Here is an 18,115-nt window from a genome sequence, read left to right as displayed (position 1 = left end):
CAGCATGTCAGAGCTTCATGAGCTTTCACCTCCCCTGCACCAGAAATACTCAGAGTTATACTCACAGACTCTGTAGGCATTGGGATGTTCCAAATTTAGGCGATCACTCCAAGAGCTGCAGCTGCACTGTCCTGCAGCCAGAGGTTCCTGTGCCAAGGGCTGGCAGTGATTCTGCCTCAGGCACTTCTCAGCACCTTCCCAGCCCTGACTGATTGAAGCTCACTGTGCATCTGTGCTGTGCCCAGGGTGGCTGCAGGCAGTGCCCCAGGCCTGCTGGGCTGGCAGAAGAGCTGCTCATCAAGAGAAATGTGCTTTTGAAGCTTTGCTTGGTTACCAGAAGCTGCCTCTGTGCCAGGAGCCCAGCCCAGCTCAGCAGCACAGACACAGCACAAGAAATTTAATGAGCCTCTGGGGCTTTGTGCTCAGGCCCTGAACACCAGTCCCTGAGAGGGAGCTGAAGAAGCCTCTCCAGAACTGCAAGTCAGAATCCAACCCCAAACTTTCTTGGACTTTTATTGGGTCCCATTGAGGAACACGACTGAGAAAGTGTCCCCAGGCCCCAGGCAGAGCAGAGAACTGGAGGTAGGGATGACAGGTGGGGACAAAGAGAAGCCAAATCTTGGTGCCCTGGGGCACAGCGGGCTCTGTGCCACCAAGGGCTGTGAGGAGACACCTTGCCCTGAGGCACTGAGGCCTCCTGGCACAGCCCCAGCCAGGCTGGGTGCTGTCAGTCCCTTGTCCTGCCCTCAGCATCCTCCCCTAGCCCACATCCCAGTGGCCTCAAGGTTCTGCTGGAAGGAGTCCCTGGGGAGCCTTGCTCAGCAATGGCCTTGGGGGCTCCTTCATGCTCCCTGCAGGGACTGCAGGCTTTTCAAAGGACTTTGGGTTTGGCTTTTGCCTTGTTGTCTCTGAGAGAATTGTGCAATCATGGCCTCCAATTATCTGCTTTAATGAGTCCCTGGAGAGGTTTTGTCAGTAACAACACTCAGTGGGGCTCATTAATACTTTAAGTATACTTCAGTTATTTTAAGGTACTTGGTGTTTCACTTTTCATGCAAACTCTATGAGAAGTTTGTGCAATCACAGCCCCAATTATCTGCTTTAATTAGTCCCTTGAGAGCTTTGTATTGACACTCAGTGGGGCTCATTAATGATTTGAGATACTCAAGGTTTTTAAGGTACTTTGGAATTTCCTTTTCACACTGAGTCTCTGAGAGCTTTTAGTGCCATCCTGGCCTCCAATTCTCTCTTCCAAGGAGTCCATGAGGGGTCTGTGTTGGGGATGGACCTCAGTGGGACCCATTCATGCTTTGAGATTCTTTGGGTGTGTCCTCTGACTTTGACTCCTGGAAAGGTTTGTGCAATCTCCTGTCAGGCCCTGAGGTTGCAGACTCAGCTCCAAATGCACCACGGGGCTCATTAGGATCCGTGTGGTGGTTGGACCGGAAATGGGATTTCTGGGATGCTCTGGTCACTACCATCGGGCCACCAACAGATGCTCAGATTTTAGGATTGGCATTTGGTTACGACCACTGAGAATTAGATCCTCTGAGAAAAACACAGGGGTTAAAAACCAGAGCTGCGCCCCCGGGAATTTTGAGAGCTGGAGCCCCAGTTTTGGCCATTTCTGTGTAGATATGAAGGATGGTTCTTTTCCATAGGAAGGAAAGCACAGAGCCCCAGTGTTTCAAAGGCAGATGAGGAGAGAGGTGGCTCCTGGGAAGTCAAGCCAGCCCAACCTGTTTGCCCAGGCAGCTTTTGTCATGGAGGAATCCTTGGGTATATGGAATTTGGGAGCAGGAATCTCAATTTCTCACCCAAGTGACATAGGAAGAAGGACAGTTCTTTTCCATTGGAAGGAAAGCACCAATCCCCAGTGTCTGGAAAGTAGGTGAGAGGTGAGGGTCAGCTCCCAAGAGGCCAAGGGCAGCCAGACCTGTCTGTCCTGGCTGCTTTAACTAGGGAGCAATCCTTGGATGTATGGAGCTTTGGAGGTGGAATCCCAGTTTTGGTCATAGGCACCTGGTGAAGATGGGTGTTTTTTTCCCACAGGAAAGAAAAGCGTGAAGTCCAAGTGCTCTGGAAGAAGATGAGAGGTGGCCAGTCTTAGGCCAAGCCAACCAGACCTGTCTCTCCTGGCGCCTTTTGTCTAGGGACTGTCCTTGGACATAGGGCATTTTGGAGGTGGAATCTCCATTTTAGCCATAGGCACCTGAACAGGAAGAGTTATTTTCATTAGGAAGGAAAGCACAGAGCCCCAGTGTTTCAGAGCAACATGAGTGCCAGCCCTCAGGAAGCCAAGGTCAGCCAGACTTGTCAGTCCGGGCAGCTTTTGTCTGGGAGCTATCCTTGGATGTAGGGAATTCTGGAGGCACATGCCCAATTTCGGCCATATGTGTCTGGTCAAGATGGATGTTTTTTCACCTAAGAAAGAAAAGCACGTGGTCCCAGTGTTTCAAGGGCAAATGAGAGGTGGCCTGTGGGTGGGCAAGGAAGCCAGATCTGTCTGTCCTGGCAGATTTTATCAGAAAAAAATCTTTGCATATAAGGAAATTTGGAGGAAGAATCCCAGTTTTAGCCCTGGGTCCCTGGAGGAGAAGAACAGTTCTCTCCCAAAGGAAGGAAAGCCCAGAGCCCCATGGCTTCAGGGCCCTCGACATGCCCAGGTCAGCCAGACCCATCAGGCGGTGCCCAGGAGGACCAGCCAGCCAGACCTGTTCCATGTTCCCCTAGTTCCATGGGACCCCACAGTGTCACAATGGTCTCCTTGGTTCCATGAGGGCCTGGAGTGTCACAATGTTCCCCTTGCTTCTGTAGTGTCACAATGGCCCCGTGTTTCCATGAGGCCTTGCAATGTCACAATGGATTTGTGGTTCCACAAAGCCCTGATGTGTCACCATGGCCCCTCAGCTCCATGTGCCCTCACTGTGTCACAGTGGCTTCTCCATGACACTATGGGCTGCACAAGGTCACCATGGACCATGGGTTTCTTGGGGCCCCCAAGTTTCACAACGGTCTCCTTGATTCCATGAGGTACCACAGTGTCACTATGGCCCCTTGGTTCCATGAGGTTCTGTACTGTCACCGTGGTGTCCTTGGACCTGCATTGTCACAACTGACTCATGGTTCCATGAGGTTCCGTAGTGTAACCATGGTTGCTGTTAGAGGCTGGATGAGATCGATGTCCTGAGAAACCTTGGAATGCTTGGAATGCCAATGTGGGGCCAGGGCCGGGCCAGGCCTTGCTTTGTGGTGGGACAGAGGCCCGCCCCCAGCCCTGACCTGGCAGAGCTGTCAATCACACAGCAGGGGTGGTGCTATCCCAGCTCTGATTGGCTCAGCTGTCAATCAATCACATACCAGCAGCTGGTGCTATCCTGGCTCTGATTGGACAAGCAACTGACAGTCCCACTCCAGGGGCGGGTCAATGAAGATCCAGGGGGTTAAAAGCCGGACAACGAGGCCAGCCTATGGTCTGCATCCTGCCTTCTCCTGGGGTTCCTCTGTTGGTGATGCTGGAACCTGGGCAGTTGCTACCTATGTGTGTGTCTTTCTATGTGCCTTCTGTCTTTCTGTTGTTCTTTATTTCTTCTCCTTCTTATCCTACTTACCTGGAACATTTTTGGGTAACTTCACATTTTAAGGGTTAAAGGTTTGTTAGGTTAAATGTGTGGGAATCCAGGCCACAGGGAAGATTTCTCTGTCTGCTCTAAAGGGGTCCTGACCCGCAGAGAAACACTGCCTTTAATCTTCACCCATGGAGAGGACTTCCAGGACTTTGAGATGGATTAGAATTAACCAAAGTGTGAAATAGATAATAGAGAGTAGTGTAGTATGTCAATTGGGTGGGAAATTTAGGTTTGGGGATTTTTAGTATGTTGTAGAGGGGAAGCAAGATGGAGGAATTAGGATGTAGTCACTGTCTTCTTCATCTACTCCATTTTCTGCAGTGTTGGTGGCACAGGGTGATTGGTCAAGGAAAGCACAGTGCAGAGGTTATGTAGACAGCCAAGGGATGAGCTATTAGTCAATAAGTAGAAATAATGTACATTTTAAGGGTTAATTGGAAGAGAAACCTTTAAAATACTATGGAACCATACATTTTAGAGCCATTTTTAGGTGCTTTTCCCAGCATGCTAAGCCTGGTGTGCACAGCATGCAAAACATTAGATAAGATAAAAATAAATAAGAAGCTGAAGACTGAAAAAGTCCGGTGCATCTCCTTTTACCTGGCACAGAACTACTACTGGAGGGTTTCCCCCATCCAGGGAGCCCCCAGAAAGGCCCAACATAAAACAAACATCAATAACTGGTGCCTGACAATGTTTGTAATAAGTTGTTATTTTTCCTAAAGTTGTTCACAGAAGGGTGTTCTCTTAATTGGCCAGTCATGTGAAATATGTTGATTAAATGACCAGTGAGGACCACCTGTAGCAAACCAAGATGTAAAAGCAGAGTACTGAAAAAACAGTTGGCTTTTTGCCCTTAGCCTTCTGATCTGAGTTTGTGTCATCTCTGATTGAACGGGGACATTTGGGGATCTGTGGGGGCTCTTAGGGATCCTTTCTGCACCTTGCGACCCAACAGGAGCTTCTCTAATAAACGTTGCCTGAAGCTTCCAGTGTGCCCATGACAGAAACCCCTGTGAGTGTCTGGGACAGCCCGGCTCTTTGGCAGCCTGGGGATGCCTGGGATGTCACCGTGGAGCCCCCGTGAGTGCCTATGACAGATTGGTGCCTTTGCAGCCCAAGGTCCCCTGGGATGTCACCATGGAATGGCTGTGACTGCCTCTGACCACAGGGCTCTTTACCATCCCCAGAAAGCCCTGGGAGGTCTCCGTGGAGCCCCTGTCTCTGCCTGTGATATTCCAACTCTGGAACAGCCTGGAGAATCTTGGAAAGTCCCCATGGAACCTCTCTGAGAGCCTGTGACAAATCTGATCCTTAGCAGGCAACCATCAGCAATCCCTGTTGCTATGGTCAGTTTCCATGGCAACCATCACCAGCTCAGGCCTGCAGCCACAGCCCGTTGCCATGGCAACCATTTGCAGCCCCATCCCCAGGCTCATGGGATCCCAGAACCACAGAATTGGCTGAGCTGGGAGGGACCCATCAGGATCCTCCATTCCAACAGCTGCCCTGCACAGGACACCCCAACAATGCCAGCCTGGGCCTGGCAGCACTGTCCGAACGCTGCGGCAGCTCAGAGAGCCCTGGAGCTGGGACCCTTCCCTGGGGAGCCTGAGGAGGGCCCCAGTAGCTTCTGGGCAAAAACCTTTTCCTGACATCCAACCTGAGTCTGCCCCAACTCAGCTGCAGCCGTTCCCTCCACTCCTGTCCCTGGGCACCAGAGGGAAGAGGTTCCCACAGCCCCAGCCAGGGACCCGCTCCCAAGGCTGTTGCCATGGCCACCAGGGCTGGGACCAGCTGGGATGCTCGGTTTCCATGGGCCAGGGTTCAGGAATGGGATTCCCCAATTTCCTGATCCCACTAAAACCGCGCTACGCTCGCTGTCCTCCCGCCTCCCGTGGAAAGAGCAAAAGGCAAAGATGCTGGGATAAGAACAATTTACTGGGAACAGCAACAAGATAAGGAACAAAAAGGAACAGAAACAATATTGATAACAGAAGGAATTAGAAAAAGCATTTACAGGGAAAACTACAATAAAACTGCTTGGCTCTTTTCAGCAATGTATTTCCTCCTGCTTGGAAAGGTCACCCTTCTCATTAGGGAGAGGGAGAGAGAGAGATTCCCTTTCCTGCCCCTGGCAATGTTCTGAGTTGGGAGTGAATGTAAGGACATAGGCATGGCCAGACCCTCATGTTCTTTCATCCTACATCAGCTCATAGGCAGGGGCAGAAAAATGTACAAGTGTCTTCCCCACATGAATCACAGGGAACATGGATTACCAGGGCTCTTCGCAATGTGTGTTCTCCCATGGGGGACGAAGCTGGAGTGGTGCACGAAGCTGTTCCTGCAATCAGGGCATTTTCAGGGCTTCCCTTACTGGTAGGTCCGTTGGTATCATGTCAAGTGAGAGCTGCTGGTGAAGCTTTTCCCACACTGGGGACACTTGTAGGGCCACTCCCCTGTGTAGATGTGCCAGTGGGTGATGAGGGTGTTGGAAAAGAAATGAAATTTAGCAAAATGTTTAATTATAGTTTTGTTATGAGTTGTGTGTGAATTGGTTTGTTAAAAGCAGTTTTGTAGCCGTTGATAGTGTGTGTTGGGTTTTGTGTGTAACCTAGAAGGTAGTCTTAGGGATTTAATAAATATTTAAACTAGTGTAGGAAAGTAAGAATGCTAACCTGTCTGGAGGCAGCATACAATGCTCTGAGAATAAGATAAGCAGAAGATTTATGATTTTGTTTGTGAACTAAGGAATGTATCACAAGGGGTCTGTGGCTAGGCAAGGGGAACTGTTTCTTGGAGACCTTGTTATGAATTGCATGTATAAAAAGGGAAGCACCCATACGTGAAATTGGGGGCTCGGACTTGGGACGTTAGTCCACCGGCTCCCCAGACCCTGAATAAAGCACCCACAAAACTTATCTGAGTTTTGTGTCATTTATCAATCGGGCAACAGTTTTCTGGCGACCGCGGCAGGACTCCGAGGGTTGCCGGGGCGGTTCGCGTCTCGATCCACTCCAAGCCGGCACCGAGCACTTCTCGGGGAGTCATCGGCTGTGCCCGACCCCCGCGCCTGTCGGACAACTACATTAAGGTAAGCCCGAAGGTGCTTTATGTTGGAAAAAGGTGATAATTGGATTTGGATTTGGTGGTTGGTGGAAAAGCCTAGGCTCTGGCCATAAGACGTCTAAGGACGCAGGACTGGAACTCACCTCCTGTTATTTGGGAAGCACGGCGAGAAGGTATATCGGTTTATTGGGACTAAAGGTGGAATTAAAGGCTGTAATATGATGTCTTTTAAAACTTTTAAAACCTTAGTGCAAGCCAATGGTAAAATACCTGGAAATACGCCGTTAGGTTGTGTATTGAAACGATGGAAAAGTGAGGGGTATTATCAAGAATTGGATAAAAGTAAAATGATAGATTATTGTAATCATTGGTGGCCTGAATATGAGATTGGGGAAGCAGGATGGCCGGTGAATGGTACACTGGAATTGGGGATAATGGAATCTTTGATGCAATTTTTAAGGAGAAATGAGAAATGGGATGAAATACCATATTTAGATTTGTTTTTCGTTTTATACCGGAAAGAGGAATGGCAAAAGGAGTGCAGTATCTTGGTTTTAGAAGTGAATGATGAGAGGGAGTGTGTTGGATGTAAAGAAAGAAAGGAGCGTAATTTGTATCCTCCAATCGAGGAAGATTTGTGCTATTGTATAGCACCCTCGAGGGTTCAGGTTGCTCCTAATGTGCCCCCTGCTCCCCCTGCGGATATATCTATAAAAATGGGATCTGGTGAGAGTGATAGTGATGGTGATGATGGTGAAAAGAATGAGAGTGTTAAAAGAACTCCGTTAGCAGGGCGGACTCGCCAGGGAAGGAAGGGGCAGAAGGGGCCACAGTTAATTGCGCCCTTAAGGGAAGCTGTGGGACCACAGGGAGAAAGGATATTTATAAAGGTGCCTTTCTCCCCCGGGGATTTGGTAATATGGAAGCAATCAGCGGGGAGTTATCGGGAGGATCCTGAAAGGGTGGCAAGGGTGGTTAAAATGGTAATAAAGACTCAGAATCCGGACTGGAATGATTTACAGGTATTATTAGATACTATAACGGATTCCACGGAAAAGGAAATGGTTATTAGAGCCACTAGAGAAAAGGCTCGTGAGGAGATTCAGTTGCGACAACTAAATGAAACAGTTGATGAATTAGTACCGAGTGAGGAACCCAGGTTGGATCCTAACTCTACGGGACGAATAAGGGCTGTAAAACGATATCAGGAATTGTTGGTGGAAGGAATTAGGACAGGAATACCTAAGACTATGAATTGGTCTAAGTTGTATTCGGTCAAGCAGGACAAGAATGAGTCTCTGTCTGCCTTTTTGGAACGATTAAAAGACATGGCTCGGAAATTTACTTATTTAGATGTAGAGGATCAATCAGGAAAACTTCAATTGGCATTGTTGTTTATGGGGCAATCGCAAGAGGATATTAGGAAAAAGTTACAAAAGCTGGAAGGGGAGGATACTAGGAGTTTGGATAAAATGTTGGAGGTAGCGTGGAAGGTATACAACAACAGGGAAAAAGAAACTGCAAAAAGACAACAAGCTAGTATTCTGGCTGTAATGCAACAGACAGGGGCAGGAGGAAGACCCATTAGGGGTCAAGGTCGGGGAGGAGCTAATCGCGGACAGAGGGGGATGGCGAGAGGTCGGGGAGGATTTGGGTTCGCACCTAACATGGGGAGGTTGGATCCAAACCAGTGTGCGTTTTGCCAACAATTGGGACACTGGAAAAATGAATGCCTGGTTAGAGGAGGTATGGGCATGGGAAACATAGGATTAAGGACAGGTCCAATGGGGAATGCTCCTGTAGGAGGATTCACGGGAGGACCAGCAGAGGTCGCTCAAGCACTAGTTTTGGGAAACTATCAGAATCAAAGCTGATTAGACCAGGATTTGAGGGTAGTTTTAGAAATAGATGGAAAGGATCAAGAATTTATGGTAGATACTGGAGCCACATATTCTGTACTCAATAGACGATTGGGACCTTTGAGTGACACAACTGTACAGGTGGTGGGGGCAACAGGGAAGCTAGAGGAACAACCATTTTTACAACCTTTAAATCTTAGGTTTGGGGGGAAGGAATTAGATCACCAATTTTTGTATATGCCAAACTGCCCCACACCCCTTCTTGGCAGAGACCTGTTGTCCCAAATAATGTGAAAATAATATTTGAGGGGGCAAGGGTGAAATTGGAAATACCTGAGGAACAAATAGCAGGCATTTTTGTGATCCAGGAAATGGATGCCTCTCCTATTCCAGAAGAAATTGAGCAGGCTGTATTGCCCTGGGTATGGGAGTCAGGGGTCCCCGGAAGATCTAAAGCTGCGCAGCCAGTAAAGGTGGAACTAAAGGAAGGGGCCCGACCAGTGAGGATAAAGCAATACCCCTTGAAGCTTGAGGCAAGGAGGGGAGTAGCCCCGTTAATTAAACAATTTTTGGCTCAAGGAATATTATAGGAATGTGAATCGGAGTATAATACTCCAATTTTTCCAGTAAAGAAACCTAATGGTAAGTACTGTTTGGTACAGGACTTAAGGGCTATTAATGAAATAGTGAAAGACATACATCCAGTTGTTGCTAATCCTTACACCTTGTTAACATCTGTAGCGGAGGAGTTTAAATGGTTCTCAGTGATTGACCTTAAAGATGCCTTCTTCTGCATCCCACTGGCAGTAGAGAGTAGGAAATATTTTGCCTTCGAGTGGAAGAGTCCTGATTTTGGGAGAAAGAAGCAGCTTACGTGGACGAGACTCCCACAGGGGTTTAAATGCTTCCCTACTATTTTTGGAAACCAACTGGCCAAGGAGCTGGAGGAATGGGTAACAATATCGGTAACAATATCCCCATCCTTGTATGTAGTCCTGCAGTATGTGGACGACATTTTTCTGGCTACTAAGGAAAGGGAAATGTGTGTGGAATTAACAATTAAATTACTCAACATGCTTGGCCAAGCAGGGTATCGAGTTTCTAAGGAAAAAGCTCAATTGGTCAAAAATAGCGTTATTTACCTCGGTTGTGAGATCACACAAGGGCAGAGACGTTTGGGAGTAAACCGAATAGAGGCAATATGTGCTATTCCTTTGCCTCGTAACCATCAGGAATTGAGATCTTTTCTAGGAATGGTGGGATGGTGTCGACTGTGGATCATGAATTTCGGTCTCCTAGCCAAGCCACTATATGAGGCTTTGAAGCATCATCGGTTGGAGTGGACGACACAGCAAAAGAAGGCCTTCCAGGAATTGAAGCAGGCACTAAAGGAGGCCCCAGCCCTAGGACTCCCTGACCTTACCAAGGAATTCCAGTTGTACGTGAATGAGAGGCAAAAACTGGCATTGGGGGTCCTCACCCAGAAGGTGGGATCCTGGAAGAGGCCAGTGGGATACTTCTCTAAACAACTGGATTCGGTAAGTTCCGGGTGGCCCTCGTGTTTACGAGCCGTGGCGGCAACAATAATTCTTATTCAAGAGGCCCAGAAATTGACTTTGGGGGCAAAAATGAAAGTGTTTGTTCCCCATATGGTCATGGCCGTTTTGGAGCAAAAGGGGGGTCACTGGCTATCATCCAGTCGAATGTTGCAATACCAGGCCATCCTGAGAGAACAGGATGATATTGAAATAAGGACTACTAATCATGTTAATCCAGCAGAGTTTTTACGCAGTGACCAGGAGGCTGGGGGACTGGTGCACGATTGCGTAGAGGTAATTGAACAAGTATATGCCAGCAGACCCGACCTAAAGGATGAACCATTGGAAGAACCTGAATGGGAACTATACACTGATGGATCCAGTTTTGTCGAGAATGGGACTCGCTATGCTGGGTATGCAGTGGTAACATTGGATCAGGCAATAGAGGCAAAGGCTTTGTTACCTGGAACTTCGGCCCAGAAGGCAGAGGTGATTGGCCTCACCAGAGCCCTGTATTTGAGCAAGGATAAAAGGGTTAATATCTGGACAGATTCTAAATATGCCTTTGGTGTGGTTCATGTACATGGGGCGTTATGGAAGGAAAGGGGGCTTTTGAATTCACAGGGAACCAACATCAAGCACCGGGAAGAAGTGCTACAGCTACTGGATGCGGTACACAGTCCCAAAGCAGTTGCAGTAATGCATGTTAGAGGACATCAGACTGCGGAAGGAGACGTTTACAGAGGAAATCGATTTGCTGATGTTACAGCACGGCAAGTGGCACGGGAAGTATGGACTCAAATGGCATTGGTACCGGTAAGAACAAATCCGGCTACCCCATACCTGAATCAGGAGCCCAAATATTCAATAGAAGATGGAAAACTAATAAACTTGCTAGGGGCACAGAAGAATCAACTTGGGTGGTACGTTACACCAATAGGACAAATAGTGGTACCTACCCGCATAATGAAATTTATTTTGGAATCAGAACATAATAAATGTCATTGGGGGGCAGAAGTATTGGTAAAATTTTTGAAGAATGAGATAATCTCTAATCAGATGTTAACATCGGCAAAAAGAATTAATGCAATGTGTCCGATATGTTTGAAAAATAATCCAGTAGTTAGGAGACAAATACAAATGGGAAAGTCGCAAGTCGGGCCACAACCAGGAGATTACTGGCAAGTTGATTTTTCTGAATTGCCTAGGGCACAGAGATACAGATACTTCTTAGTGTACGTATGTACGTTCTCAGGGTGGCCAGAAGCTTTTCCATGTAGAACTAATCAGGCTAAGGAGGTGGTAAAAAGCTTGTTAAAAGAAATAATACCAAGATTTGGAGTACCTTTAGGATTGTCATCAGATAGGGGTCCGCATTTGATAGCTGGGGTAGTGCAGGAGTGTGAAGGTCCGCCCGAAATGAACGGGTGATGAATGATTTTTGGGTGCAAAAATAACCAACAAGAGGCACAGGGGTTTTGCAGTAACAAATCAACAAGGTGCAATTTATTGATTATAACCACAGCTAAATATGCATTTGGTTAAGGGATCCAGGGAAGAGAAGGGTAAGACAAGGAAAAAGGGAGGAAAGAAGGTCAGGGAATGGGGTATAGCTACCAAAACGTGATGTCTTCGGGGTCCCGCCGCCGAAACTCGCTGGTGCACGTCTTGGGGAGTACTCAAAGGACAGTCGGGCCGAACCCCAATATATGTACTGTTCTTGGTTGGGGGAAGGTAACTGAAATTAGGTTTCCATGGAGGGGAGAAGTCCATTGTTTTCATGGCCGAATGCTCACATGTACGTTAAGTTTTCCCCCTCCCTGAGTTGGGAGGGAGTGCAGTCCCAGTCTCTGGAAGGAGGTTGCCAGGGGGGTGCCATGGGGGTGCCATGGGGGTGACAATAGGGTGCCAGAGGGGTTCTGGGTTCCTTGACGAGGGGATTCGCATCTCAGTTGGTCTGTCACGGTGGTTGAAGACAGACAAGAGGGGTCTCCTCATGGAGCGGGGGGGAGCCACCCCAGAGCTCAGTCCAGCCAGCTCAGGAGTTTGGAAGAAAGTCCAGTTCAATTGTCCAGAAAAGGACAGCATGCCCCCTTCGAGTACAGCATGGCGTGTTCTGCAAACATCACTTGTGAACACACTAGATAAGCAGGAGACTTTCTTTCCCAACTGTCCCAGCAGCTTTAACCCTTCGGTAGTCTTTTCTCATGACAATTGTGAGGCAAAAATGAAGGATTTTCAGATGGACTTCTACACGACCCCATGACTCACGATTGTCTTGAGGAATCTTCATCAGCAGAGCTCTAGAGTGTCTTCGAAACTCGTTGCACGTCGGTAGCATAACCCCGGAAAAGTAGGGATGACAGGGGAGAGGGGATAAAAGGGGAAGAGAAGGAAAAGAAAAAGGGAAAAGGGGAACCAATAAACATAAACATAATTAATATTGATCATCATAACAACTTCACACGTGGTAATTTGTTACAACAATTTCAAAAAATTATGATTAATTTTAACAATTTCAAAAAATATTAATCAATTAAAGCAATATCATTTGTTTAACAATTTCAAAATGATTAAAACAAATCACAAATAATCAAAACAACAAACAAATCATAATATAATCATCGTCTTTTAAAATCATTTACTAAAAATTAAAGTAACTTTCTGTAAGTCATACTTGATATTTGAGAAGTTGTTCTAAGGCACATATGCTTGATTCATAGCTGTTTCGTATCAAGTGTTTTGGGGACATCTATTGTATCGAGTACATCAGCTAAGTGGTGTGCATTGACTACAGTTGACAATCTCTTAAGCTTTTTCATCATTCTCCAATTCAAAATGAATAGGGCTGCTGACAAGATAAAGCCAAGCATAACTAGGATCAAAAGAACAACAATTGGATGGCACACACTGTTCAGAACACCTGTGGCAGTAGGAGACCACCCAAAAAGAGTATCCCACCACCTATGCTCAGCATCCTGTTTTACCCTCTCCATAACCCGGTGTATTTGTCTCACGTTGTGATGAACAGTCACCAGGGTCTTCTGTCCGCTCTCTTTGATTTTCTCGAGGATGTCAATCAGGTCTTGATGGAGCAATAGTTGTCTTACGAGGGTGAGGTTCAATTCCAATAGGAGTGGGCATCAGCTTCTGGATCAGCGTGTAGTTGGATTGCAGTAGGTGGTGAGAAGTAACTGGAGCTTCATAAGAGAAATCGCATCCTACTATCTTAGTAAAGTTACAAGCACAAAAATTTGAATGATTCTTTGTATCTACTACAACATCTTCTACAAAGACAGAATCACATGTGGTTCTAAAGTATGCACAGCCATTGCCTATGTATATAAGAACTGTCTGGGTATCCTCATGTGGACAAATCTTGAAATGACAGATATTCTGCTCTGTGTCCAAACAGATATCCTGAGCTACAATTGCATTGCTTTCACAGATAAACCCTTGCTGTTCTCGGACAACACAAGTTTCCAGGTTAACAGTTTGCCATTTGTCATCAACCTGACGGGCCCATCCCCTATGTTCAGTAGGATAGAGAACAGCTCCATCATGGTTTAATCCTAATGCAATAACAGGGAAGACCAAATGTACAGAGGCATTGCGTATGGTTAGGACAAAAGCAGTGGCTGTGTTTGAAATGGGATCATAGGTAAAGTTCACCAGGTTCCACCAGGATTGGAATTCTCTTTCAAATTCAGTGGCACTGTCCCAGATTATTTTCCGAATTTCTGTGGGGAAGGTGCCTTCCTCGCCCTCTCTTATTATTGCAGCAGAGACAGATTGCATCCACAATTGTGCCTGGATACAGCTGAGGGCTAAGGAAACATTGTTCTGTGTAGCACTAAGTGCATCAATTACCAGTTTGTGATCATCCACATTCACTCTTTCCCAATTTGGCAAAATGTTTGACAGCAGCCACTGGTGTGTCCCTAAGGCTGACAGAGATGACCTCAGTGGTTGCTGCAGTCCGGCCAGATCTCTAGTTGTAGCAGCCAATTTGTTCATTAGTACTTCAGAGTCAATGCTATTCAGAATTCCCAATCCTGTACCCACAACACCAGTCACATCCCTTGGTGTCCTCTTAAAGGAGCTTCGTTTCTGAAGCCAAGTGGTCCAGCCTTCAAAAGAGGTTTGCAGGAACGGAGAACAGGCTGGTTCAATATCTGAAACATTGTTCTGCGTTAGCAATTTGACCTGTTTGAGAGACCATGCCGGATTGAACAATATTTGTTGTTGGCCAGTTTTCCTGATCACATAAGGTCCAATCTCGAAAATTATTGGGATGAGTATGACCGGTGGTATGGGTGTAGTGGTAACAGTGGTGACAGTGGGAGCAGTGGTTTCAACATTAATTATAAATTTAAAAGAAAGGCCTTGAGTATCTTTGGCCCAGAGACAAATTACCTCTGTAGTGCCGGTTAATGTGAAACTGTACCAGCAATCCCATATGCTTGGGTGTGTGCAGATTTGCTGCTGTTCGTTTTCCCGATCTGTGGAAACACTGATTGACCTTGCTTTGCTGTAAGTAGACCCATTAACCATTCGGCATCCAACACTAATTTTTTCACCCACTACTCCATGAACCTGCCAGGTTTTGCGTCTTTCCCATTCTTGTCTGGTATACAACATATCCTCATGTGTAACTACTGTTAGCAAGTTCAGACCTGTGACATCTCCCATAGATCCAGTGGATTGCAGGAAGGCATGAGACCAGGGCCACTCGAAGGAGTTCCCTGCTGCTCCTGCCATTCGGGATGTGAAGTTAGAGAAAAGGCTCTCACTTAGGGTCTGAGAAAGTGTGATTACAGCACTCGGTGTGGGTTTTGGTACAGTGTTTATCTTAAATGTGTAAACCAAGCCTCTCAGTCCTAATGGACTGGCTGTGTCATTCTCCCAGTGACATGTCACGTAAGTGGGTTTCGCCAAAGTAAAACTGTACCAGCAATCAAGTGATTCATCATTACAATCTTTTGTAATTGCAACATTAGTGGTTTTGGCACTAGAAACATAACTACCAACATGTTCCTGGCGACAACACAGAGTAAGGGGACTTTCTATTTTGGAACACCCCCATTTCTTTGTGGGACACAATCTTGCTGAGGGGATGTTCAGATAATTCTTTCCGCCTGCTTCCATAAAATTTCCAGCAATTATGATGGAGGTGGCCTTTTCATGGAGGGTTCCTTCCACTTTTCTGCATGTTACCACAATTGACTCACCAACCGTTCCCGTCAGGGTACTAGGGTTGCCAGGCTCGGATAACGGCCCTTAGGATCGGTTCTAAGGGCATTGGTGTGCTGAACAATGGCTTCAGGCCACAGCTGCTCACCAGGGGGTTGTCCATGAAATTGCGGTAAAATGCAGAAAAGTATTAGCAAGGTTATCATGTTTTCAGACGACTCTCATGTCCCTCGGGGTTCACCTGAAAAAGTAAACACAACAGACTCTGCCACAAAGAGGCAGAAAAGGTTAGAACAATGGAATTGTCAGAGAGGTTTTGAACAGCAGTGGTACATCCCCTACAGCAGCATGGGGTCCGCCAAAAACAGATTGTCCAGGGTAATGCCCTGGGTTCTTGAAATCATCTGATCTCTGTAGTGAAGGAATTGTGCTTGGAGCTGTCTGGCAAAAAGCAGTGATTTTGGAACACTCATTTAGCCCCCATCTATAGTAAGAGGTATGAGAAGTCCATTTAATCTTTTCACCTTCTGCCCTATCCTGCACACTTTTGACAGTAAAGTGAGAAACATTACCAGATTGAATTTCCTGTGGGTTTAGGAAAATCCCAAACCATCCTTGCATTGCTTTAACAGTATTATCCCCTGTAGGTCTTTTAAAAGCATCAGCCTGGAGCAACCCAAATATAAACATAGCATAGGACTTGGTGTTAATACAGACAAGAAAGTAATTCTGTCCCTCACTTTGGAAAATACTCCAAACAGTTAACAGTTCCCCAACCTGGGCATTGTCCTGTTCCTCTCTGTTAGCAGAAGCGGGGGAGAGAGGAGGGGTTGCTTTAGTCACAGAGGCAGGTTTATTTTGGCTGCTACCCAAGCTCCCAGTTTCTTGGATTGCCCAGTTCTCCTTCACCTCCCTGGGAGCCAAGCCAACCACAAACACCCCTTCCCAGATAGTGTACCTATTCTCAGCATCTTTGAAACCATAGGAATAAAACCCAACAGGCTTTGTCAGACCCTCGGGACCCTGCTGCCAAATGTTTACTGAAAGTTGTGAGGAGGCAAATCCCCACTCCACCTGAAAGGGGTCTGTAGGATGGATAGGGTCCAGTGCTTGGTGAGGTGTCACTTCAAGAATCAGCAATTGCAATGTTTCCTTCTGAGAAGAAGTCCAATCCCATTTTATTCTTTTTCTCAGCAAGTCATAAAGGGGAACAAAAGGGTCATTCTGGTTACTAAGAAGTTTATCTGGTCTTTCTATAGGAGACAGAGCTACTATGGTTTTCTGAAGGAGAATTGCTGTAGGTTTAAGTGTTCCCGGAAGCCTTTGAGTTAAAGAGGTCATAATTTCAGGCTTTTCAGGTGATTGGATTGGAGATTCAAAACCAGGAATTAATTTCTTTTCATGAATCAATTGCAGGCAGCCGGATTTGTGAATGTTTTCCAGGAGTTGGTCAAGGGTACCAACCAAAGGGTCTCTCCTTTCCAAGGGGTTAAGCCCCTCAGCCCAATGAGCAGTGTGCTGAGTTAGGGACCATGGGATGCGTCTGTCTGCTGTTGTTAGGAACACCCCATGTCTCCAGCACCCGCTGGCTCCTTGTTCTGACAAAAGAATCTGATCTCCCCCAGTGAGAGACACTTGACAAATGTGTTCTGTTTCAGATTTTTAGGGGAGAAGCCCGTACTGCTTTGCAAGTTTTGTTAATTCAGTAGCAGTGTACGGGATTTCTTTAGTGGTTTTGTGCGGGCTAAAATCTTCATTATTGATATAGTTGCATTCTGTTTTAATTAGAGGTTTTATGTTGTTACAGCAGTGTTTCCCGCAATTTTTCATCAGGGTTAATTCTGTTTGAGAACAATTTTGACTAGTGTGAGGAGTTTCTTTCTCCTCTGTTTCTTTTGAGGAATCAGAGTTCTGTGAATTTTTAACATGTTCCTCTCTCAGGGCAGTCCGTAACAAGTTATTTACATTTCTTTCTTCATCCAATTGTTTTTGCAAAACTTCAACTAGGTTTTGGAGGGAGTCTATGATAGCATTTTCCTCACTTTTTCGCTTAAAGCGAGTTTCTATGACTGCTGTGAGACAGGCACCCAAGACTGAGCAGAGGATGGTTTTATTTTTGCCCAGTTTAAATTTTGTTTCATGTTGCAAAGAAGATATTCTATCAATAACATTTTCTAAGTTAAACCAATTGCAGTTTGCCCATTCTTCTCCCCCCGGAGAAGGTGTGGCATTGTATTTAGCAAGCAGAGCATAAAATTCAGCTTTACCTTTTGCACTGAAGTTTTTAGTCATTTTGTGAGGGGACCAAAGCTACACCAGGGAGTTAACTGAAGTTACACAAATCACACAGCCTTTCCACTGTCCCCTTGCTTCCCTGGGTAGTTGAAGAGACAGAATCAGTCTGGGAGGCCCTGTGAGGTTGCTTCAAATTTGTCTCTTCCTTCCCAGACAGTACAGATACGCACTCACATGAACACATACACACAGAAATGTTTTCTTTGTGAGGGGACCAGAACCTAGAACAGGGAAAAAGCCACTCAGCCTTCGCTGGGCCACCCTCGCTCCCTGTGTAGGTGAAGGGACAATATCTGTCTAAAAGGCACTGCTTAATTACTTCAAGTCTGCCCCTTCCCTTTTAGACAGTCCAGGTACACAAAATACAGCAGTAAAAAACAGTAACAGGTTCAAATTCACCTCAAAAACAACGGTAACAGGTTCAGATTCAATTCAAATACAACAACAACAACAACAGTATCAATATCAGTATCAATATCAGTAACAGCATCAATATCAGTATCAGGAGAAGTATCAGTGTCAGTGTCCGTGC

General features: G+C 46.4%; 1 protein-coding gene across 1 annotated transcript in view; it reads right to left on the bottom strand.

Moving 5' to 3' along the window:
* LOC131094995 (uncharacterized) overlaps window positions 1-12,436 on the bottom strand; it is a 65,693-nt gene extending 53,257 nt beyond the window's left edge. Inside the window, exon 1 of the mRNA XM_058042588.1 lies at window positions 12,367-12,436. Within this exon, the coding sequence (XP_057898571.1) occupies window positions 12,367-12,436 (70 nt within the window). The remainder of the gene's footprint in view (window positions 1-12,366) is intronic.
* Between the last annotated feature and the right edge of the window lie 5,679 nt (window positions 12,437-18,115).

This window comes from Melospiza georgiana, chromosome 32, assembly GCF_028018845.1.
Source record: "Melospiza georgiana isolate bMelGeo1 chromosome 32, bMelGeo1.pri, whole genome shotgun sequence".
Taxonomy (NCBI): domain Eukaryota; kingdom Metazoa; phylum Chordata; class Aves; order Passeriformes; family Passerellidae; genus Melospiza; species Melospiza georgiana.
This window is presented reverse-complemented; position numbering and strand designations above follow the sequence as displayed.